Source organism: Pelodiscus sinensis, chromosome 1, assembly GCF_052426305.1.
Source record: "Pelodiscus sinensis isolate ZL-2025 chromosome 1, ASM5242630v1, whole genome shotgun sequence".
Taxonomy (NCBI): domain Eukaryota; kingdom Metazoa; phylum Chordata; order Testudines; family Trionychidae; genus Pelodiscus; species Pelodiscus sinensis.
This window is the reverse complement of record NC_143052.1, coordinates 240208240-240234284: the sequence shown is the minus strand read 5'-3', so window position 1 is coordinate 240234284 and position 26045 is coordinate 240208240. Positions and strand designations below refer to the sequence as shown.

Here is a 26045-nt window from a genome sequence, read left to right as displayed (position 1 = left end):
TATTTCAGTTCTTCCCTCCACCCCGCTCCCCCTCCCCCAAGCAGCACCCTCTTCTAAGAACTTTTGGTAAAAAATGCAGTTTCAGGCTTCTTTGGGAGGAGGTGGCTGAGGGGAGAGAACAGATTATATTTTCATTCAATCAGGTGCTACAAGAAAAAAAACAATTACAATTATCATGGAAGATAAGGGCAAATTTCATCAGTAATTAAAGATCAATGCAAGAATATTGTTCTGAAAGTGAGGATCAAAATCAATACAAAAGGATAGAACATATGTAACTTAAAGGTTATGTCAGATGTCAGAAATAATCAAGAGTCGAGGAATGGTAAATGGTAAAAAGTATTCTTTAGATTTATCAATTTTGCAAAATGACTTGCAGCTACATGGAATTTGAATCAGAGATCAGGAAAACTTCTAAATAATAATGCTGGGAGTGCTTCTTAAAGGCATGCAGTAATAACATTATAATGCAACATCTGCAAATATCAGAGGACAAAGCCTTATCTGCAATAAAGCCACATAGCTCTTTTGGAGTCAAATGAGGAACTACTCTAAATTTTTGAAGTCCACTGTTGATTTTTCATACTGCAAGAAGCTTTCATACTTATATCTATTTAAACTCACAGAATTTAAGTCTCGGAGACTAAGCTTTCTACTGCAGACGCATCTGTAACATGCAGAAAGCACAGGCTAACTCTGAATTTTCACAACATCTGGCCAATATTAGCAGAACAACTGTAGACTGCAAACAAGAACCATGTCAGATATTTGAATTTGCTGGAAATCTCATTTGATCCAAACATTTTAATCAGAATTGTATAAAGCAATCTGTATTTTATTCCTCAATAACCAACAGATTTGATTGTTCAGAAAAAGTCATGCTGCATCTATAGATATAGAAGGCTCAATTCCACATAAGATGCTGAGTGCCCCTGACTCCCACAGATTTCAATAGGAGATGGAGGATGCTCAGTACCTTGTGCAGGAACAATCTCACATGAAATACTAGCACACACACATTTTAATAAGTGAAAGATGGTATATTCCTTATCCTGTATCACAAAAAGGCTAACCTCTGGTTAAGGAAACAACCATTATTAGTAATCTGCTGCTTTTTTCTATTTTACGGCACTTTACGAATGAAGGTATCATACTGCATGAACAATATCCCTGACCAAATCTCTCAGACTAAGAACATGCAATTCCACAGGGGTTCCGGTCACTCACATACAAAATACAAATGCTAAGCGCAAACAGTAGTGAGCTATACAGCTAAACACTGCCTTTCTCCACAATTCATTTCAATCAAAACTACTGTTCTCTATTGAAGATAACTGAATCGCTTCATTTGTCATACCAAACAACAGACTAAAACTGGATTTGATATAAATATTGATCACAATATAAATTGTGACCTTTCTTTAGAGTTCAACAGGTCATGAATACTAAGAATGATAAACGAAGACTTTAGTTTAAGAATTCAACTTTCAGTATTTGTCATATATGAAATAAAATCTAGGCAACATCTGAAAATGAAGAAATTGGAAAATTACAGCTTTTAGCAAAACAAAGCGTTTAAACCTTCCTTTTCCAAACAAAATGCACACATATTTCTTCACTCTCCTTTGAGAAATATGTGCTACTATAGAACTACTTGCAGAATCTAAAAGAAGTCGTCTCTCAGAATACATAGTCTACACTACAAATCCAATCTAGTACATGTAACTGGCATGATACCTACTGAAATCAAAGGACGGTTTTGTTTATAGCATCTGTTGGAAGTTTTAGTAGAGATCAAAACTAGAATTTTATCACAGGAATGGTAAGGTTTACTTTACTTAAGAGAGTGATTCAAATTTTCATTAGAAAAAACACCTGCAGATTTAAAAACAATTCTACCACAATAACATCCCAACCTGAAAAAGTGAACTTACAATCTTGCATAAAAGTCACAAAGTTCTTTGTATACTTTTATGTCACTGTGCCTACGTTGTAACTTTGACACTGCTTTCTCGCCTTCATTTCCATTGGTATTATGGACATCATGAATATCCCTGTGTGGAACTTCTTCATTCTCTGGAATCATATAGGAGTAAGCTCTGCTTTGGAATTCCATACTTTCCATAACTGGAAATCCAATTAATGTAATCCTTCTTAAAATCAACTGCTCTAGTGCAAAGAAGCTGCAGACAATAAAGTGTGGAGAAACAATATGCACGGCTTCCCCTTGTTCCCAGCAAAGTGATTTACTTCCCACAGTTTCACGTCAGTTAGCCAGGCTTCCCGAGATACTCTGCTAGAGTTTCAAGTTAAAAGTTCAACAGCAAAGGAGTTAGAATGACATGCTGTGATTCACTCAGATTCATTAGAACACATTTCATTACAAGGTTGTAATACATGCTTGGGCAGTACGTATAATCTTCACCATCTATTGATGATCATAAGAATTTCACTCAGATACAGGGGCTATTTTATCAGGTAAACATGTATGAGTCAACGTGTTCACTGTCAAACTCATCAACAGTTATTATTTACTGAAGAAAAATTATTCCAATAATACTGAATCGTGAATACATCAGCAAAGTATTCTATATCATTAGATACAGATTGCTTAAAAGGCCTGTTAGGCTAGATTGTAAAATTAGCTTTTTTTAACTGTGTGTGTTCCTTATGTCTCTTCTCAGTCAAATGTGCTGCTGAGTTTATTTTTCTTTCTGCCAGCACTTCAGAGAAGATATGGCTACAACTGGATTAGTTATTTTCCATTTTGTCTCACACATCATTAGGAGAATTGCCAAATAAGTTCTAGATGTAAGAAGCAAAAACAAATTATCTTGATTTTCAGTTACCAGGCTGTGTTTAGCACTGCTTTGACAGATAAATCCCATATAGATCTGAATATAATATAGCTATTAGGGAAGAAGGGAGGAAAGCAGCTTATGAGGATGTCAGTCATCCTGTTATCACAATGATGACTTCTAATGCAGACTATGTACCATTTCTTCATATGGGTTTTATTATACAGCAATTATTTTACTGCAACATTCAATTTGGTATAAGTCCGCTCAGTCCAACTGCAGATTTCTTGGAAGCAGAAGTTGTCCTATCCCAAGAGTTTAAGTAACTTTACAGGCAGTCCCAGGGTTACGTACAAGATAGGGACTATAGGTTTGTTCTTAAGGTGAATTTGTATGTAAGTCGGAACTGGCTCCAGATTCAGCCACTGCTGAAACTGATCAGCGGCTGACTACAGGAAGCCCTAGGCAGAGTTGCTCTGCCCCCGGCTTCCTGGAATCAGCCGCTGATCAGTTTCAACAGCGGCTGAATCTGGACTCCTAGGACAGAACAGCTGGGGCACTGCCGGGTAGGTCCCCGCAGGACCAACCTGGCAGCACCCCAGCTGCTCTACCCCAGGCGTCCCGCAACAAAAGCCTGGTCTGCTGGGGGGGGGGGGCACACTAGCTGCGCCCCCTATCCCCCCAGCAGACGAGGGAGACCCGAGCAAAGCCATGGAGGCGCAGAGGTCCCGCCGCCTGTGCGGCTTTGCTCGGGTCTCCCTGCTATGCTGGGGAGTCCTTCCCAGCACACCAGGGAGACCCAGAGCAGCTTTTCTCACCCCGGAGGACGCGGTGGCGGGACCGCTGCGCTCTGGGCAGTCCCGCCGTCTGCGAGCTCCGGGGCGAGAAAAGCCCCGTTCGTAAGTGCGGATCTCACATAAGTCGGATCCGCGTAAGTCGGGGACTGCCTGTACTCTTTCTGGAAGGAAAAAAAAATCAGGATTTGCAGGCAATAATTATACTCCTTTGTCACATTTTAGTCAGCTATTATAGGCCCAGCCTCTGACAGCTTTGGACTTCAAACCAAAATGGATTTTTTAACATTCTTTCAAGTAACTGACACCTCATGTTCAACTCAGTCTTAGCAGCAATTAATTACAAAAATGAATAGTAAACAACATGCATTTTGCCTTTTTTACAAGAGGGTTTTGGTATTCAAAGAATTTGCTGTTAGAGGGAAGTCTGAGAAAGCGAGAAAGAATAGGGCCAAGGAAGTGCGAACAAATATACAGTTTAGGAGCCGGAAGCAACAAAACCCCTGACCAAAATCAAGGGAATTCCATTCAGATGTTTCACTTTTAATAAATGGCAGTGTCTTTGAAAAGAAAAAGTCCATTCCAATGGGCCTGTTTTCACTATAATTTTTAAACACATTTGAAAGTATTGTCTGGCATGGTTGGCTCCGAACATGATTGGAATCCACATTCGGGATTGTAAGTGAGTAGTCATAGAATACTAGGACTGGAAGGGACCTTGAGAGGTCATCGAGTCCAGTCCCCTGCCCTCATGGCAGACCCAGTACTGTCTAGACCAGTGGTTCTCAACCATGGGCCATATGGCTCCCCAGGGCTCACACCCTACCTCTAGGGGGCCACATGGAAAAAACGGAACATTAGGTAAATTATGTACCTTTTTTTTTTCCAACTAACAGAGGCTATGAGGGGGGCCACAGAGGTAAACGAGGCTCAGAAGGGGGCCATGAGCAAAAAAAGTTGAGAAACACTGGTCTAGACCATCCCTGCTAGACATTTATCTAACCTGCTCTTAAATATTTCCAGAGATAGAGATTCCACAACCTCCCTAGTCCCTCAACAAGTTGCCTCCCCTTCTCCTTGCTGCCTCTGTTAGAGGCAGCGGGGAGGGGGGGGAAAGAGAGGGGAGAGAAGCCACCAGTGCTGGGGGAACTGGCTTAAAAGCCGATTCCCCCAGCACCATCTCCGCAAGGGGCAGGGGACGTAAAAGGGGAGCAGGGACCAGGCACAAGCCGGGAATCAGCTGATTCCTGGCACGCACCCAGACTCAGATGCTGCGCCGCTGCTTTTTAAAATGTATTAAGAGCCTGATAGTTCTTAATACATTTAAAAAGCAGAAGCGCAGCTGGGGGGGAGGGGGAGAAACACCCAACATGAGCCGGGAATCAGCTGCACTTCAGCTTTTTAAATGTATTACGGGCAGACCGGCTCTTAATACATTTAAAAGGCTGGTGCGCAGCAAGGGAACCCGGTGTGAGCTGGGGCAGCTGATTCCTGGCTCACACCGGGTCCCCACCGCTGCACACCACCCTTTTAAATGTATTAAGAGCCTGCCAGCCCTAGGTCCCAGGAGATAACCCCGCTGCGGCTCCCCCACTGGTCGACTACTCCATGGAAAGTCCATCGACTAGTTGATTAAACTACATTTAACATCCCTAACCCACACAAAACATGATTAAAACAGATTGTCTATCACCGATGGCAGAGGCCTAGGGTAGCACATGGGGTACCCAGTTAAGCAGGTCTTGTTTTGTGCTATGAGACAGGTCACAATCGTAAGTACAGGCAGTCCCCGGGTTACGTACAAGATAGGGACTCTAGGTTTGTTCTTAAGTTGAATCTGTATGTAAGTCAGAACTGGCGTCAGCCGCTGCTGAAACTGATCAGTTTCAACCGCGGCTGAATCTGGACGCCAGTTCTGACTTACATACAGATTCAACTTAAGAACCCCAGGCATCCCCAAGTCAGCTGTTGCTGAAACTGATCAGCGGCTGTTCGCCTGGGGCAGAGCAGCTGGGGTGCTGCTGGGTTGGTCCAGTACTGGACCAACCCAGCAGCACCCAAGCTGCTCTGCCTCAGGCGTCCTGATTCAGCCGCTGCTGAAACTGACCAGCAGTGGCTGAATCAGGACGCCTGGGGCAGAGCAGCTGGGGTGCTGCTGGGTTGGTCCAGTAGCGCCCAGAGCGGCGCTACGGGACCAACCGGCAGCGCCCCAGCTGCTGTGCCACAGGCATCCGGAGCAAAGCCGCGGAGCACGGGGGCAGCGGGACAGCCCAGACGCGTCTGGGCTGTCCGCTGCCCACGTGCTCCGGGGCTTTGCTCTGCTTTGCTCCCCGTCCCCCTGGTTTGCAGACCAGGGGGACAGGGAGCAAAGCGGCGGAACATGTTTTTAGAGCAGTGTCTCCCAATTTTATTTGGCCACAGAACCCTTTTCAGTTTGAAAGAATTTCAAAGAACCCCTAGAGCTGCCAGGGTAAAATTTGTCGAGGGAAAAAAAAACAACAAGCCACTGCGCGATTTGTCAAGGGAACATCCCCCTCCCCAATTGGGAAACACTGTTTTAGAGTCATGGTACTCTAGTTCAACTAACAGTGCTACTATCACAGTAATATACATGTGTTCAGTATCCCTCCTGCCCTGACACTGGTGCTCAGTGTAAATAGCACAGGGTGCAGCCATGCTAGATTATGTTGTACCCACTTACTAGCAATGCTGTGTCTGCCACTGTGGAAGTTCTAGCACAGATCAGTAAAGCTGTAGCACAATGCCCTTGGTCAGAGGATAGATTCAGCATTATGGTATTGGAAAAACTGGGAGCCCTGTCTACGAGCACTGCTCCTGCGCAATCTCCACCACTGGAGATTTTTAACAGCATGTTAAATAAACACTCACTAGTCAGGGATGCTCTACATTAGTGATTCTCAAACCATGGGTCCAGACCTCCAAGTGGGTCTTCATCCTATTTGAAAGGGGGCACCAGGATGGACAGACCTGCTGGGGCCCAAGATCGAAGCCAGAGCCCCACCACTTGGGGCTGAAGCAGAAACCCCGGTGTTTCAGTCCTGGGTGGCAGGTTTCCTGCCTGGGACTGAAGCTCTGGGGCTTTTGCCCCCACCCACCTGGAGTGGAGGGGCTCAGGCGGGCTCATCCTTTGATTCCCCCCTCCTGGAGCTGTGTCATAATTTTTGTCAGAGGGGGAGTTGTGCTGCAATGAAGTTTGAGAATATCTGGTCTAGCTAATACTGAGTCCTACTATGAGTGTTTGGGACTGGACAAGATGACCTCATGAGGGCTCTTCCAGTCCTACAATTCTATGATTCTGTTGCTGCACCAGTGATGAATTGTATGTACAGCAGTGGAGATGTAGCCACAGTGATGTCCCTTCTCCTCTTCCATATTAGCTCTATTGGAAATGCAGGATCAAAACAAATACTACAGCAATTTCAACAGCAATTTGCATAGAGAGATGGTCTGCTTCTCACTTAGGGCGCTTTTCTTAGTTTGAGGTTTATATTTTAGATTGCCAGACTAGAAGAGAACACACATATAATCTCCTTTTAAAAAAAAGTTCCCCTAAACCAATAACCTGTTTGAATCTGAAATCCCCTCTCCATCTGAACAGTTCTGTTGCACTCTACCCTATTCCTTTATTAATATTGCCCCTGCCCTATAACTGGGGAAGGTCAGAAGTTTCATCATGGTACCAGCACTGTCAACTAGTACACCGGAAGGGTTCCCAGTGCCACAACAATACAGCAGAGCACTACTGAAATGGTATAATGAGGACAAGCACTGCCTTTTTTCTTTTTTAAACTGAACTTGTCATATTAGGGCAGGGGCAGGCAAAATATGGCCCACGAGCCAGATCTGGCCTGCCACCATCCTGTGGCCAAGAAGGAGCCTTGAAGGAGCCAAGAAGGAGCTCCAGGCCTGCCACACCCCTGCACACTGCCCAAAACACCTGATGCAGGGACCATGTGCATCTTCGCATGGTGTACACCTCTGAGGGAAGGGTAGTTTGGCACGCTACCCCTGTTCCCAGTACAATCTTGCAGTTCCTATTGTCTGATTTTCAGCCAATGGGAGCTGCCTGGGCCATGCTTGCAGTGCAGGCAGCATACAGAGCCCTCCTCCTCCGCCAACGGACACACGGCACCCAGAGACGCATGTGGGGGCACAGCAAGCAGAGAACTGGCCTGAGGGTTCTGCTTAGCTGCTGGTCGGGAGCTGCCTTGGGTAAGCCAGAGCCTTCACCTCTCGGCCAGAACTTTCACCCGGAACCCTACTCACTCTCCTCCCCCTCACCCACAGCCAGACCCCCTCCCAGACCCTGCACCCCAATTTCCTGCCCCAGGTCACAGCCCAAACTGCTGCAGCCTCTTCTGCACTCCTGCCCCAGGTCACATCTAGAGAGGTGAAAGCTTTACTGTTTAACCAGTCACCCGGTAAGCATTAGAGCTACCGGGATGCTTATAAGGTAACTGGTTTCATGACCATCCGTGACAGGCTGGAGCAGCCTTGGTGGTGCGTGAGCGGCCAAGCAGTGTCCCGCCCCGTCTGGAAACCATCATCTTTCAAGCAGCAAACTCTTAGCACTAGGTGGCATGCTCCTCTCAAGGTGCAATTGTCATTTGACTTCCCAATGACATGTTAATTGACCTAAAAAAGGTCAATGTAAACTCAAAAACAGATACATACACCCAGTGTTTGTGCTGATAGTCAGCACCTTCTGTTCCAAAGATTTGAATACTGCTCCAATTCAGAGAAATGTAGTTAGGAGTTTTAATAAATGCATTAATTACTATTTTGTAAAAAGACAAGATACTCTGGTCTTTTAGATGTTTTTACAGTTCCTGTCCTCTTCATTGAATGAACAATTCATTGAAGCATCTTTTTACATAGTCTCTTCAGTTGTCCTATGTATTCTTATTTGTTTTTACTTGCTGAGCTTGCTAGCAGTGCCAAGCACCACTTAAGTTACTCTAAGGAGGCTGCCATAAACTGAAGACCCTGGGGGTTTCTCTAATTTATGTGGTGGCCCTTTTCAGTTCCTGCAGCAGTCTAGAACTTCAAAGGAACAAAGGTAGCATCCTTGCCTTTTGTGCTGTGCCAAGGGGCACAGTATAGAATCTCACCCTGCCTCTCCTTATCTGGGGTGTAAAACACTGCACAAACTTCCGATGCCACCGAAACATTTTGTAACCATAATGAAAGTGCACCCTGAGTTGCAAATTAAAAGTTTTCATGGAACATTAGTCTTGTGTTCCCTGCTATCCTCAGCAGAAGTGGTATAACAAGTGTTGCAAAAAGTTGTTTTTCCTTAAGATCTGAACCCACAAAGGCTATTTTAAATCTTGGTTTTAGGGCCAAATTTCTTGAAGTTACATGACTAGAAACGTAAAATAAATACAAGGAGCCTGATTCTGAACTGCCACTAGCTTCCACTGCTTCGAGTCACCAGTTACAATGGAGAGAAACTAGTGGAAGAAAGAAGCTTACTTTTGGGAATCTTACCCAAAAGATTTTGCCCATTTACAAGGATTTTTGTGCTTTTAAAACATGCTAGGCAGGGGATTAATCCACAATAGATGAGGCACCTACATTTTATATGGCACAAGACAGGAAAACAATGGAGGGATTCTAAGATGAACCTTCTGAAAAAAATCAGATTCATAATGAGGATGTAGCTAAAACACCAACTGTAACATCAGGTAAGGTGGATGGTACCATATAAGTTGGTTTAATTAACAGAAGCAATAACAATGTTTACACTAATTCAATTCTATAGAACATGAAGAATGATTTCAAATTGCCTTTTGGTGCTTAGATCCCATGATTCAAGCGTTTTTTCTAGTGAATATTTCTGGGTGTCTCTTTTAGATCCAAGGAGCGGGGGACTTTTACAGAGCTAGTTCAGCAGGACTTGCTGCCCATAGAACATTTTACTTCATTCCACAAATAGATGTGCAGAACAGTCACAGTTCCAAAGTAGATGCTTGGCAATAACAGCTGCCGTCGGTGCCTTAATTGAACTACAGGTTTTCTGCTTTAGCTGGAAGGCTGCTGTGTCACTGCTGACCTCCTAAAAGCAAAACTACCACATTCCCTGGGCAAGGTCAAGTTACTGTAGAACAGGATAAAAATTCACAGCACAATCCTCCCTTTTGAGAACCATAACACAACAAAAGGATGATTTCATTTAAACTAAATGAATCAGCAATCTTTGTGCAAGGTTATACAACAGCGGCCTTTATGCAGTGGGACAAACTCAAATATACAGTCACTAGTTAAAAACAAGTCATTCAATTTCCCCTTACCATAAAACATACAAAACTGTCCAGACCTTGCATAAAATTCTACATCTTTTTTTTCAAGTACTGAATGGGATCCTGCTTCTCAGCATTAAACTTAACATTTAATATGATATAAAATAATCATCTGGTCTTAAGTGACCAAAAAATTAATTTTTACAACTGTTCAAACTGGGAAAATTGAGTAAGAACTGTTGGTTCTTACAAAATATTTTGCAGAAAGGAGTAATTCTTCAAAAGTGCTCACACTGGCCTGAACTGTGCTCCCATTTAGAAAAGGAGAAAATACCCACTGATTTCAACATGATCAGAATTAGGTTAGATTTGAGTATTTCTAAAAAATGTAGTGATGTTTTCACACAAAATTATCTACAGGGCATTTATCACATAATTTGGTATAAACTTATGCCAGTGTAAACAAATGTACTTTGCATCTGCTAATACAGAACATTCATTCTCCATTTCTTTACTGGAGAATAAATATTATAGGAATCTATAAGAGGCTTCTTCCCGCAGAGATCTTTATAGATCATAATCATCAGTGAAAATCATTTCAAAGTAGAATTTGAAATATTACATTTTCAAGCAGTTATTGATACACCAATGCTTTTTTATGGGAAAATATTAGAATCCATTTAGAATTTATTTTTTTCACGGTGAACTACAATAGACACTTAAGTATTACTGACTGAGAGAAGCGAGGTCAGTTGAACTGGATAGCATTTTCTCATTATGTGTCTGTGTGTACAGTTTGAACCTCTCTAGTCCAGCACTCTCTGGTCTGGCAACATCCATGATCCAGCATGATTTTAGTTAGCTGAATGTCCACTTTTCATGGGTGTGGTCAAGTTTCCCACAGTCCCATAAAGTTTGTTTACAGCCACCAGCCCTGGCTCCTCAGTGTTCTGTGCTTCTGTTTACCTCTAATGTACCCCTAAATGTCTTCTAAGAGCTCAGTAAGCAGTGGAAATATTGGCAATGCTGCTAGACAGTACTGACCTCCTGGGATGCAGCAAATTCTTTGTTTTGACACCAGTCAGGTCCTCAGGGTGCCAGACTAGAGAGGTTCAACATTTCCAAAATTTCAGGAAATGCTTAAGGCAACAATAGGCAGAACTCTTGATTTTGGGGGAAACTGAAGCAGGAAATGGAGAATACACAGGATAAGTCTACACTGAAATTAAAACCCCATGGATGGCCCATGTCAGCTGATTCAGGCTCATGGGGTGTACTTTTGGTGTGGGGCTGTTTCACAGCTGTGTAGTGGGTAGCCCACGCCACTTCCCACAGCTGCCATTGGCAGTGAACCACAGCCACTGGGAGCTGCAAGCAGTTGTGTCTGTGGACGCTTAGGTTAATAAAGCATCTGACCACCCACCATTGGCTTACACTGATCAGCTGCAACCTAAGTTTGAAAACTGGACTAAAGAACTGATTGAGGGCAGCCGTTAACACTTCCCAGCACAATTTAACGCCAATCTCAGTTCTGCCCATTCTCCCAAGAAGAGCTCTGTGTAGCTCAAAATTAGATATGCCGGTCATCTCTCACCAACAGAAGTCAGTCCAAAAAAAATTATTACTTTAGACACCTTGTGTCTCTAGTACCCTGAGAATGACATAGCTACAGCTATTCTGGGCACATCCTCCCAAGAGTTTAACATGCTGACACCTTGAATGACTTATTTCCCACACAAAAAGAAAAGCAGTAGGACTTAGAGGGCATGGGTAAAGATGGGCACGCACAGACCCCCTGGCATGGAGGGGAAGAGAATGCAGAGTTGCAATATGAGAAGAGACAGGTAGTCGGGAGACATGCAGTACCCCTTTCCCCCGGCATGATGGAAGAGGATTGCAGAGAGTCCCCAAAATAGAGGGGATGAGAGGGTGCCACACAGGGAGCTTCTCATCTATGCAATGAGCTCAGCCTGCAGAAGCTACAAAGCATGTGACCCCACCAGTAAATAATATTTTGATCATTTCTCATAAGTATACATATACATTTTCAAAAATGATCTTAATATTTTCTGTGAAACTTCATGTCCCAAAGAAATTTGGTAATGCTGCGTTACAGTGCTTCCCTTTGACACAGCAGTTTCCTTTTCCAATACTTTAGTATTTAATTCATCATTCAAGCTATCATTATCTATCGCCACAGATGCTGTTCCAAACAACAAGCTTGTAAATTTAAACAAGAAATTATATCAAATGTTAGTCCTGCATTGGCCATGTTCTTACAGTAGCTACAACTTATGTTTTTGTCAGCTGAATGTTATGACCTGAACAGATCATCCAGTAGCTATAATTAATATCTTGGCTAACCGAACGCTCAGCCTTCCATGAAAGCCTTCTTGTATGTCCATGTAGTTCCTTATAAGGTTGGGATAACTGTCAACACCAGACTTTCTGGCTCTAAACTACATTCTTATTATAGCAACGATTTCATTGCAAACACCATACTGGAGGACTGACCTTCAGCTAAGGTGGTGGAGGAGAGTGTTTATTTCTTCTCCCAGTCACACATGTCAGTCTTTTACAGATCTCTTCTTAAGTAAACACAGATATTTGCATTGATAGGAGAATCTACTTTATTTCACCTTGCACCTTTGCTTTACTGTAAGTTTTTCTTTTCTAAAATATTCTACAACTTCTGTCAGTCACATGAGAAGAAGCCTGTTAAGTTTTTAGCTGTTTGAATTAAACAAGTTGTGTTGGGGAGAGAAGGAAGATGAGCTTGATGAAGAAAGCAGATCTAGTGACACAACACTATTTTTTCTGCCATAAAGATTAAGTCACATCCGTTAGTCCCTTCAGTTTCAAGTATTGCTTGTAATATTTCTCAAATGTTCATCACTGCACTATCAAGTTCCAAAATTGGAAAAGAGGAAATGGAAAACAGTGAAACAACCTGTATTTAGCTTTCCCCTTAAATATTCTGGCAATCAATCATGCCAGCAAGAGATTAGGTATTAATGGGAACTATAATAGAACCATAAGACAAATGTGAATGATACTCTAACAAAAAAAAAGCAGGCACAAAATGTCTTTTTTTTATAGCTGTTAAGACTCAAACAGACCAATACAGTCATCTAGTCCAGGGGTTATCAAACTATTGCACTGCGATTCCCTTTTGACAACAAAAATCACGACCTGACTCCAGGAGGAGGACTGAGCTCCCAGGGCGAAAGCCACTTGGGGGGGAGGAGAGGAGGAAGAGCCAAAGCCCAAGGGCTTTAGCCCCAGGCAAGAGGCCTATAACCTGAGCTCTGCCACCCAAAACAGAAGCAGAAGCCTGAGCCCTGCTACCCAGGACTGATACCCTCAGGCTTCAGCTTTTGCCTCAGACCCCAGTAAGTCTAATGCCAACCCTGATGACCCCAGTAAAACAGGGTCATGATCATTTTGGGGGTCCTGACCCACAGTTTGAGATCCACAGGTCTAGTGGGATCTATTCCATAACACAAGCCAAAGATCCTCACTTGATACTATGTATTTAGAAACAAAGATGGTGAATTTCAGTGCCATCGACTGAAACAAGAGACGCCAAACACTTTCTAAACTCAGGACTATAGGTTCGGGGTTTCTTTTTAGAGTTTTCTAAAGTGATAGGAATCAGGGTATGTCCTAATTGTCTAATATTAAGTGACTGTAGTATAAAAGAACAAATGAAATGCATGCTAAAGAACACTAGAGACAGACTCGGTGAGGAAAGATGAGGAAGGAAAGATGAAGAAAGTGATTACAATTTAAGACTTAAAAATAAAGAATTCTGTTTAATCCTAAAGACTGCTTTGCATACTGCAGATAAAAATCACCACCATGAACATGGCAATTTACTTAACTGTCCCAAGGCAACAATGCTAGCATTCGTTATTTAAAAAAGCCAATTCAGTCCAGCATAATGTGCACATACTTCCTCCTGAAATGGATGTACGGTGTTAGAGGTTAGTACAGAGCCTAAGAAAATATTGATTTTGCTACTGGTTTAATAATCAATAAAGTTTTCAAAAAGAGAAACATATATAAACATTTCTTATTTAAAAGGATTAAATAAAGTAAAGTCAACTACAGGAAAATACAAACACTGTTTACTAGAACAAAAGCAAATAGACCAGCTCAGGTAATTTGATTCTTATCCACAGCATGGATGAAAACAGTTTTAAATTGCTGCTAAAGGGAACAAGAGTAACCACATTTACTAAACAAACTTTCTGCCAGGGAAATTATCATTTTTAGAAAGTGATATGCATAGGTTTAATATACAGAAATACAAAATCAAATGTCATACTTTCTTAGTCAGTCACTCATTTTTTGACACAAAAAAGTATTTTGAATCTTTCATAAAAGCATAGTAGGAAAAAAAAAACAAGAGTGATCATTGTAGCAGGTTTAGATACTGATGGAAAATGCAGAACAGATTAACAACCAGGAAATTTAAGGTATGACAAGTGGCAAGCAACAAAACTCTATGGAATGCACAGTTTGTTTTAAGTGCCAATACAGACCTGTTTGTTACAATGTGCAAAACTCTTCAGTTTTGGTTCAGAAGCTTATAATAATTTTTATTTTATGTATTCATTTAATTTTACAATTTGTCGGAGTTCACAGTAGGGATGCTAGCGTACAGTCGCTTAAACAATTAACTGATAAGCTTGGGCTTATTGATTAATTCAAAGGACTACACACTCTCTCCCCCTCCCCCCTTGCTGCTTCTGTATCTGCCTGCTGCCCAAGAGCAACAGCTTCTGGGCGCTGTCCTCCCCTTTCCTCCCCCATGCTGCTGCTTCTGGTATAGCATGTGGGGGAGGAGGTGGGGGAGGAAGGCTAAACCTACTAGCCTTGCAGACTGGCTCTGCCTTCCATCCCAGGAGTGGGGCCAGGAGCACACTGGCTGACAGCCCCCGCCATCAGGGAGTATTTTAGTAACCGTGTGTAACCGATTTTTTTTTTTTGCAGCTACACAATTACTAAACTAAACGTTATCTAACAGCCCTAGTTCCAAGCCTGTGATTTTTGCTGTGCATCAGGTTCCTCCCAAAACAAAAGCCTCAGCCAGAATTACTAAACTTTGCCTAGCTGACACCTAAAAGAAACAAATTGCAGAAAGAATTGCAAACCTTTTGGAAAATGTGGGCAGTTTCCTTTCAATAATAAAATGCAAAACATTATGAAAAGCTCATAGGGCTCTTCTGATGAAATTATTGGTTCACCCTGCAACCAGGGGAGTACTTTAAAGAAGAATCTGCTAGTAAGTTGGTAACTTTGAAGATAAAAAAATGCATTTGAAGTCAGTCCTATAACTCATGAATGACTTCTAACAGAAGAGAGCAAGTGAAACAAAGGGGCTCATAAAACCACGTGCACTAAGACATCAAATGCATGCAAGACCAGTCAGAGTTCTATTTATGTTGGGACACTAAAATCATCACAACCTGGAACCCTTTCCTCCATCCCCCACCTCAGTTCACAGCACTCAAGTGAATACTGTGTGGGCTAGAGTCATGTTTTAAAATACAACTTATTAATGACAAGGGTAGAAAAAGTATGAACTCTTTTACTGTCTAGAAGACCGGTGTTCATGACTCTTTCCTGCTGCTTGTGAATCAGTGGGTTTTAACCAAGACTTTCTCTCTGTTACAGAGTATTCCTGTGTGTAATTAATCATTTCATGGTATAGCGTTCATTCAAAATCTAGTTTAAAATACACATTAAGGATGTTACATTTAAATTATTGGAGATTGCCTATCTCCTAGAACTGGAAGGGACCTTGAAAGGTCATTGAGTCCAGTCTAGTCCCCTGCCTTCACAGCAGGACCCAGTACCATCCCTGACAAATTTTTGCTCAAAATCCCTAAATGGCCTCTGCAAGGATTGAACTCACAACCCTGGATTTAGCAGGCCAATGCTCAAACCACTGAGCTATCCCTCCCCCAATTAATCAACTAATCAAATAGTCGATAAGGGCACCTCTGCCTTTGAAGTGTAGCAAGATCCCTGTCAGCTTTTGCTACATTTCAAAGGTGGAACTGTTGCAGGAAGCACTGGGCCAGCAGGGGACTCAAACAGGCACTTGTACATTTCAAAAGCAGGGAGCACAGGGCCGGGAGGGACTGTCTGAGTCCCCTGCTTGCCCCTGCTCCCGTGGCGCTTCTGCTTTTGAAATGTAGTAGGCTCTTGCTAAGCACTCTTGCTACATTTCAGAGGCAGAAGCGCCAGTTCCCCGCTACCCCCCTATCCTCCCATGGAAACGGTGCTGAGGGGAACCAGCTTTTAAGGGGGAGCCTTATGCTATGCACCTTACCAATAAAGCAATATAAAACAATAAAAATGAAAAGGTATTGCATTAAATGTTATTTATAGAATACTTTTGATCTTGTACTATTTAATTAAAAACACTAAGCCCACATATCAAAAACAGGTTTTAAAATAAGATCTATTTATGAAATGTAACCAACTAACATTGAAGGAAATAATTCATTCAAAACAGGCATTGCTCTGGCACTATTTCTAGCCACAGCAGTGTGCTGAATGTTGGACTTGTAACCTATTTCAATAATTTTGTTATGGAATATTTACTGTGTAAAACCTCACTGTTTAATAAAATCTAACAGAAATCAGTATCTGTACGTCTGCTTTGCTACTGAATACTTCTGATACTACCGTTGAGCCTCTGCTGATAGTTACACCCAAAAGAAGCTGACTGGGACCCTGTGGAGCTGAAGAAACAATTTATAAATATTAACTGTGTTTTAAATTTGACAAGACAATTGTGAACAGTTACACACTAAAATTCAAACAGCCACAGTTTAGGAATTCTGCAAATTAACCTTATCTCCTCTGCCTTCCCTGGGCTCTCACTACCCTATGGAATTCAGAAGTTCCACAGGTCCCTAGTTCCACATCTCACTCCTCCCAGTTTCTCCTATAAACACTAAGGGTACATCTAGACTACAGGGTTTTGTCGACAGAAGTTTTGTCGACAGATAATGTTGACAAAGTTTCTGTCGACAAAGAACATCTAGACTACATCCAGTTCTGTCAACAAAGCAAGCCGCTTTGCCGACATAACAGTGTGGACGCAAAGGACAGTATGGATGCTATAATGCCTTCTATCGACAGAACTCTGTCAACAAAAGGAGTTATTCCTCGTAGAATGAGGTTTACGTACGTTGACAAAACTGCTGAGTTTTGTCGACATTATGTCAACATAACTCAAAGGCAGTGTGAATGCAGGTATAGTTTTGTCGACAAAAGTCCACTTTTGTTGACAAAACCCTGTAGTCTAGACACACCCTAACAGGCCTGCAGGAAGCCAAAGTCCATAGACAACTTAAGAGATTAATGAGGGGTCTATCCGATGAGAGGTTTTTAGATTTTACATTGGGAAAGCATGGGGCCCTACATGGTCCAGGATGCAGCTCAAATGTTTCAGGCTTTACAAACTAGGGCTCTAATTTAGCAAAGTATTATACACATGCTTAACTTTAAGCATATGATTTTTAACCCAAGTCCCTTACCTACATGCTTAACTAGGCTTTAAAGCAGTTTGACTATAAATTGGCTTAGTACTAGGGATGTTAAAGACTGATTATCGGATAGTCTTTTGACTAGTCAATTCCACTACCCCCTTTCCTGTCCCCGTCTCCCCCGTTGCCTCTATGAGATAGAGGTAACAAAGGGAGGGAGGGGTACTTCAAAGTGGCAGCATCGCACAGCTGTGCAGCGCTGCCGCTTTGAAACCCCAAGGCAGCATTTCAAAGAACATAAGAACGGCCGTACTGGGTCAGACCAAAGGTCCATCTAGCCCAGTAGCCTGTCTGCCGACAGTGGACAGCACCAGGTGCCCCAGAGAGGGTGGACCGAAGACAATGATCAAGCAATTTGTCTCCTGCCATCCCTCTCCAGCCTCTGACAAACAGACTGACAAAAAGGGGAAGCCCTGGAGCCCGGGGTCAGCTGGGAACTCCCTAGCTGATCCCGGGCTCTGCGTGGCATTTCACCAAAATCCGGGGTCAGCTGGGGAGTCCCCAGCTGACCCCGGGTTCCACTGTCATGCAGAGCCCAGGATCAGCTGGGAGTCCTCAGCTGACCCCAGGCTCCACGGCTGCTGCCCCTTTAAAATGCTGCCTCTTGTGCAGGTACCCAGCCTGTTAGCACATGTGGCAAGGAAGTTCGCCATGGCAACACGCACTGTCGCCAACGCACCCACGGCCACAGCCTGGCCAGACAGAAGGCATGGGGCGAGCAATGCCTGGGCAATCGCAACCTGCTTCCCACAGCCCCACCCTTCTCACCCAGTGCCATGTCCTGCTCCTCTCGAAGTCCCACATACACCCCTCTTGGAAGTGCTGGTGAAATCGAGCATCCAGTGCGTTGCTATAGCCTCTACCTCTGCCAACAGCCCAGGGAACCATGTTCTGATCCGCCTCCTCCATGCCTCCATCCACCTGCCCATGGGGCCACATGCCACCCTGGTCCGCCTTGACCTCACCCCTCTGGGTGAGACCTGGTGGCGTGCTGTGGCCCGGCAGTTGGGAACCGCCACTTTATAGGATTTCTCTTCTCACAGAAGATTAGACCAGCAAACTTCCTGAATAATTGATAAAAATTAAATGAAGAAAGCTAGTACCTATTGTAAGGGTGCCGCTTCACTGGAAGGGGCAGGGCCAGAATACTTCCCTGCTTCCCCAAGCACAGACCATGATTGGTCTGGCGGCGGGGGAGCGTATGAAGTCTTTGCCTCCCTCCTAGACGTTCCCCCTTGGCACCCATGCCCCTGGTGGTAGGAGGAAACTTCACACGCTCACCCTTCTGCCCCCAGGCCCACCAGAGTTTGAGGAGTGCACGAAGACGCTTCCGACCCTGCCAGGACCATGCGGTGCTTCTAAGCACCGTACGGTCCTTGCAGGGCGGGGGCAGCACGGAGGAAATTTTGTGCATTTTCCCCAGCCCCCAGGCTCTGATTGGCCTGGGGGCAGGGGAGTGGCAGGGCCTCCACGAGCAGAATCAACCCACTTGGTGGGCCAGATCTGGCCCATGGAGGCCCTTTTGCCCACCCCTGACCTATTGTGAGTAGAGAAATATCAGCTACTCCACATGTTCTTAATATTTTAATTTCATTTGCTTATCAAGAACCTAAAAGAGTTATGAAGGTACTTAGCTCAAATATTTTTTCAATTGTATTAAATACTAATTTAACAATTTTTTGAATCCATTTTCTTCCAAAATATTCTACCAAACTGTGAAAATAAATCATAAGAATTTTTAGTCCAAACATTTCTAAACAATGTTAGGAAGATCTGGATGGAAGAGGAGGATGTGAAAATAGAACTCAAAGCTGCTGTTGAATGGCTCCCAATAATTAGTCACAGATGTATGCTTACTATTTCCTTAGCATCCTGTTTTCTGGGGAAAGCGGGGGAGAGAAAGCTTACCAGATAGCTAGAATTTTTGTAACATCACTTTAAAAAGTATTTCACAACACAGTACAACAAACAAATCTCTAAGGGGGTTGTTTTGAAAAATGTTTTACTCTATCATTTCCTAAATATTTGCAGAGTTAAAATTCTTCATACAGATAAAGGTGCTAAGAGCAGCACGAAGGAAAATAATATTTTGTTTTAACATTGTAATAGGTAGCAAAGAAGCTGAAAATACAAACATTAGCAGGTGTACACCAAACTTTCACTTACGGTATCATAGAAGCCTGTAGTATAGCGATGACTGTACCCTATGTATAGTATTCTGATTTTATTATGTTTCAAATCTAGGTGAAGAGGATGCGATCAATTTATGAGAATACAAATACATTCAGAAGCCACAGAATACAGCTTTAAACACGAATGTAATGTCAATACTGCTCAAAACACACTCTTGCAGGCTGGAATATGTTTAAGTTTTCAAGTAGAATGAATATAAAGTATCATGAATGTTTTTGCCTTAAAGGCTCGTAAATCCAGTCACCCAGGGTAAGTGGGATGCTTGAGGGAAGTGAAGGAACCTACACACCATCAACCCTGTGCAGAATCCAACCTTTCATTTTCAAAAACCAAGTTTTTAGCCCTGTCATGGAAGCATTCCAAAGATGAATCGTGTGCAAACTGCTGGCTACTGTCATCTGCCCAGATCTGTTGAGGAACAGATCTTGTAATTTTGCTAAGCAGCAGCACCAAGAAATTAACAAGACTCTTGTCAGTTTGCTAAGGATATTCAGAAGTTTGTGGAGAGCAGTGAGACTACCAGGAATCACGTTATTTTCACACTGCTGCTGATGGTTTGGAAAGTTAAAATCAGAAACAGAACACATGGGAGTTATTCACCTATGGCTTGATTCAGTGTACAATGGCCAAACTCCCAATGACTCTAATGTGCATGATCAGCCTTTGACCAAAAAACAAGTGTGCTGGGGAAAGGTATGAATAAAGCGAGAGAGAAAACTCCCTGGACTGCACTTATAGAACTCTGTACCAACAAAGCATTTAAAAACATTTAACTACCATCAAGTTGTAATCCTGAAAAACTGGGGAAACTGACGCATGGAGTGCTTACAGTGACTCATCCAAAGTCATACAGTCTGTGGAGCTATAGAAACTGAATATGGATTTTCCAATTCACAGTTCTGTATTTTAGACAAGGAAAGATATCTGGCAGATAAAGTCTGAAATATTTTCAGATAGCTTGTTAAAATAAGAGATTAACTTAATGAGGAAATAGCACACTTCACTAAAATGCTATTATGAGGATTCGCCTGCAGATTGAAAATGACAAATTTTAAAATTCAAATGTAAAACTCATACAATTTTCCTTCAATACACCCTACAATATGTAGGGAAAATACTTATGGGCTGATTCATTGGAAATTGAACAGCGGAATTATAAACCTCTAAAAGACAATGAAGAAACGTGTTCTGGTTTTTGACTACACCAGAATTAATGTGCCCAGCTTCAAAAGTTAAAGATCTGTTTCCTGTTATGGACCCTCAAAGCTTGCAGTGGATAATCGTTCTCAAAGTTATGTTAACATAGGAAATTACTCTATTTTCCTATTGGTTTTCAAATATTGTTAAGGGATTTTGTTTGAGGTAAAGTCAATGGTATTTTCTTACTGTGTAACCTTTTAGGAATTTAAACCTATATATACACACATAGGGTGGATAAAAATAAATTTTAAAATCAGATTTTTATTTTTTTTGGATTTTTATTTTTTTGAAATCATCAATAAAATACTCAACTTCTCATTTAAAAATAACAGTTACAATGAAATCTTATCACAAACATACTGCACCTACACTTACAGTCCCATAAAAATGAATTAATAGGTGCAGTCTGTCCAGCCTTACAACCAGCTCTTGCTTCTTGAAAGTTTTGGGTCTTCAATTTCTGTGCACAGACAGACTAGAGAGAATTGTGTTTTTTCTGTGCTTGTGTGGTGGTGAATCTGAGACAAGCATGGAGGGGTTAGTTAAGACATTGTCTAAAGACACAGAAACAATGTATAGAAAAGGACAAAGGCAGCATAGAAAGGAATATTGGAGTGGACTGGAAAGAAAAAGATAAGACTTTCTCATCACACACACAACCCTCCTATATTTCCCCACACTTTTGCCACAGAAAAACTGTAATGGCTTCTGTGCGTAAAAGAGACCTTTTCTGAGAATATTTTGAAGAAATTCGTTCCCTCGGTAAAAAAGGAAAATGTATCAAGTGTAAGCAGTGCAAAAAAATGATGCAGGGCCTCACTGCAAGACTGAAACATAAGGAAAACCGCTTATTCGGAGAAAATGATGTGGATGAAGAGTTGGATATGTCTGAAGAACAATGTGGATCAACTTTGCAATGCACCATTCTTCAAGACTGTATGCTTTTTAGTATAAGTGTAATTTAACAAGTAAATTCCCAAGCTGTTTGCTTTGTTGGATGTTGCAAGAAAAAAAGTTTAGCTTAGCTAGTCCTTATGGCTTGTTTAATTAGTGAAGTAGATTCAGAATCTATCACCCTAGCAATCAGAAGTAGGGATGTTAAATTGTGTTTAATCAACTAATAGGCTAGTTGAAGAAATTTCCATCAACTAATTGATTAGTCAATAAGCGGGGGAAACCGGCGCCAGAAAAGGGCTAGCTCCCATCCCTGGGAGATAACCCCGCTGTGACTCTGTCTTAAGAGCTGGAAGGCAGTGCAGCAGGTGGGGTTGGGGGGGGGGGAGGACTAGGCACGAGCTGGGAGTCATTTAAAAACATTTTAAAAGCAGAGGCATAGCGCCTGGGACTGGGCACGAGCCAGAAATCAGCTGATTTCTGGCTCGCGACCGGTACCCCACTACACTTCTGCCTCCCGCAGCTTTTAAGGCAGCTCCCCCAGCACCAGGTCCTGCTCTCACAGAGGCAGCAAGGAGGGGGAAGCAGCTAGTTGGGTCACTACTCGACTATCCAATAAGCTTATGCTAATTGGATAGTTGACTAGTTGCTTACATCCCTAATCAGAACAGAAAGTTGCAGGGAGAGAAACCTAGAGTGGCCAGTTGCCACTGAGTGTCATTTTCTTATTTTACGTTATATAATACATGCCCCTTAATTTTGGAACATCATGACCACAGAACATAATGTTGATGCCGTAAGTCTATTCTCTATTTTATTTTAGCAAACGTAGCTTTCCCAAAGGAACCCCGTCCTATATTTGTTTTCATTAGGGCTTACTCCAAAATTAAGGGCATTCTAAGCACAGTCTTAGCTTTTTTGATAACTTGGAATCTGATCTGCATCAAAATGACAGTTGGACTGGGGAAGATGAGAGCTAGTTGTAGAAGTTTTAAGTACACCGTACATTTAATGTTTTGAGGACTTGTCTGGTAGAGTTAATAAAATTTGAAATTAAAAAAAAGTATAAGGACAGCCGTCAGCCATCAACTCAGGAGACTGCTGTAATTCCAAGTGTGAAAAATTTACGTAACATTTAAAATTTAGTTTAATAAAATATAAGTGCTAATGTGTTTGTATGATTTAGTTCTTATGATTCCTAATGTACTGCTGTTGCATCTGCAGCTTGAAACAGTGATGCGCATATGTATGATTTCCTAAATTAATAAAATCAAGTTCTCTAAAAAAATTAACTGTTGTAAAATGCTGTCTTGAGGTGTAAATTAATATGTTTTAGTGATCATTTCTGCACCACTATTCAGAGAAATATCAGTGGGAAACTTGATTTAAATCAATTCACCATGGGATATATTGTTCAGTGTTAAAATGCAGCATTACAATTTCCTAATTACAATGAAACCTTTGTTATCCGGCACTCTGTTAACTAGAAAACTTTGTTAACTGGCATTGCCCCAAGCTACTATACTGTCACATCTTCAGGCACACTTGCCTGGCTTGGTTTACCAAGATTGGCTTAACATTTTTTTTATTTAAGAAGTACTAATCATCTTTAACTAAAAATAGAAATGTGAGACCAACTGCCTCACACTACAAAACTACCAATATTAAAAATTGAGTTTTACTATTATTGTCCATTGGTTTTTCCTAGATTAATGGGACCTTCAGATAACCAGAATCTGTAGATAACCAGAACGCCCTAATCCCTGAGGGTATGTCTACACTACAAAGTTAATTCGAACTAATGGACATTAGTTCGAATTAACTTTGATAGGCGCTACACTAGCGCTCCGTTAGTTCGAACTTAATTTGAACTAGCGGAGCGCTTAGTTCGAACTAGGTAAACCTCATTGTACGAGGACTAAGCCTAGTTCGAACTTACTAGTTCAAATTAAGGGGTGTGTAGCCCCTTCATTCGAACTAGTGGGAGGCTAGCCCACCCCAGCTTTCCCTGGTGGCCACTCTGGCCAACACCAGGGAAACTCTATTGCCCCCCTCCCAGCCCCGGATCCCTTAAAGGAGCAAGGGCTGGCTACGATGCCCGTGCCAGGTGCAAGCCTGCCAGCACCCAGCCAGCAGACCCTGCACCTGGCATGGCTCGAGCCAGCCACCCGATGCCCCCAGCCCTCCTCTTCTTCCCGGGACCAGGCTGGCGGCTCCCGGGAGCTTGCCCAGGACCGCAAGAGGCGGGCGCCCGCCTGGTCCAGTGCAGACATCATGGACCTCGTCCACGACGTCCGCACTAGGCACAGGAAAGCGGCCGTCTAGGGCAGGAGAGCTGCCAGCCTGGCCACCCAGGAGCAGGTTTGCATGAAAATCAAGGTAGTCCACTGAGACCCCCGACCCTGAGCCCTGAGCTTAGAATGGCCGTACTGGGTCAGACCAAAGGTCCATCTGCCGACAGCGGCCAACCCTAGGGACCCTGGAGGGGATGGACCAAAGACAGTGACCAAGCCATTTGTCTCGTGCCATCCCTCTCCAGCCTTCCACAAACTTGGGGCAGGGAAACCACTCCTACCCCCTGGCTAATACCACTCCATGGACCCAACCTCCATGAATTGATCTCACTTCTCTTTAAACTCTGTTCTAGTTCTAGCCTTCACAGCCTCCTGCAGCAAGGAGTTCCACAGGTTGACTATTTGCTTTGTGAAAAACAACTTTCTGTTATTAGTTTGAAGCCTGCTACCCATTCCTTTCCTTTGGTGTCCTCTAGTTCTTCTATTATGGGAACTAATGAAGAACTTTTCTTGATGCACCCTCTCCACCCCACTCATGCTTTTATAGACCTCTATCCTGTCCCCCCTCCGTCTCCTCTTTTCTAAGCTGAAAAGTCCCAGTCTGTTTAGCCTCTCTTCATATGGGACCTGTTCCAAACCCCTCATCATTGTAGTTGCCCTCCCCTCTCCCACCCTCTCTCTTCCCCTCTCCCACCTCCTTTTCTCAGTCTCCCCCAGTTTTGTTCAATAAAGAGAGATGCTATTTTTGAACACAATTGTCCTTTATTTTGTACATCAGGAAGGGGGGTTAGGGAAGGGTAAGTGGAAGGAGGTGAGGGAGGAATGGGGTACGAGCTCCTGACGGGGAGGACTGGGGTGGATCTGCAGGCTTCTGGGGGTGGAACCTCTCCTGCAGCCCCCCAATTGCCCCCTGTCCCCAGATGGCAGCCTGCGGCAAGTGCAGCCGGGCTGCTGGCCGAGTGCTGTGATGTGCCCAGTGTGGGTACTCCAGGCAATCCAAGCCAGGACTGCTTTGCAAGCGGGGAACCCCTGAGAACTGTCTGTCCGGGGTGGGGGTCGGGTCCCTTTAAGCACAGCCCTCGGCTAGCCTGAGACAGCATCTCCACGCTCTAAGTCCTCATCTGATGCCCTGCCGGCAGTGCTTCTGGCCATCCTTAACCCCGGTTCAGGATCCACTCTGTGTGGACATGCTAGTTCGAATTAGCAAAACGGTAATTCGAACTAGTTTTTTAGTCTGGATGCATAAGTTCGAATTAGCTTAGTTCGAATTAACTAATTCGAACTAAGTTAGTTCAAATTAGCGCTGTAGTGTAGACATACCGAGTGTGCCGTATAACACAGATTTTACTGTATTTGTACTTTAATGATTCAGAATAAATCACATTGCACTTAATTCCAAATTAAAAGTGAAAATACAAAAACACCAAATCTCTCTCTCCCTCTCTATATAAAAAAATTTCCTGTGGGATGACAGAGTGGTGTCATCATGTCACTCCATCCTAATGCCCACCTCCCCCCTCAGCCGAGCAGCCCTACCCCAGGAGCTCTGACCAAGTGACTGCTCCGTGAAATGTGTGTGGGGGGGAGGTTCCATCCCCACATGCCCCTTGGAGCAGCGTCCACCTGCCTCTGGGCCCCATCCCCAGCCTGCACGGCCCACACACCTGCTCCATGGTTTTGCTCTGTGTGGCCCAGGCCTGGCCATAGCTCTTGGGGGCCGTGCTTTAGGTCTCCCCCCAAGCTAGTGGCTCTGGAGTGTGCGGATGACCTAGGGCCAGGCCCCTAGCTCAGGCGTGCTCTCCTGGGCCTGCTGTGAGCTGGGCTGGTCTTGGCCATGCCACACATCTGGCTCTTTGGGGACAATGAAGTTACACTGCACCTCAGCCACTTCCCTGGCTTTCCAGAGCAGCTGCTCTGCACTCCGGGCTCCCTGGGCTCGCCGCAAAGCAGAGCTTCTCCAGAGGCATTTCATACAAACCCCCAAAGGCCCATTCAGAAAGGCTGGGCTGAGCCCAAGCACACAGCTCAATGACTTCGTGGG

At 43.4% G+C, this 26045-nt stretch overlaps 1 protein-coding gene across 10 annotated transcripts in view; it reads right to left on the bottom strand.

Moving 5' to 3' along the window:
• LIMS1 (LIM zinc finger domain containing 1) overlaps positions 1-26045 on the bottom strand; it is a 145740-nt gene that overhangs the window by 38275 nt on the left and 81420 nt on the right. For 2 of the 10 annotated variants that reach the window (XM_025180379.3, XM_025180378.3), the window contains exon 1: positions 1935-2562. The exons of 6 other annotated variants lie outside the window; for them this stretch is intronic. In XM_025180379.3, coding sequence (XP_025036164.1) covers positions 1935-2125 — 191 coding nt within the window. In that variant the 5' untranslated portion in view covers positions 2126-2562. Of the gene's footprint in view, positions 1-1934; positions 2563-26045 lie in introns of those variants that run through there. 2 more of the 10 variants (XM_014569274.4, XM_006114547.5) reach the window with 2 other exon arrangements.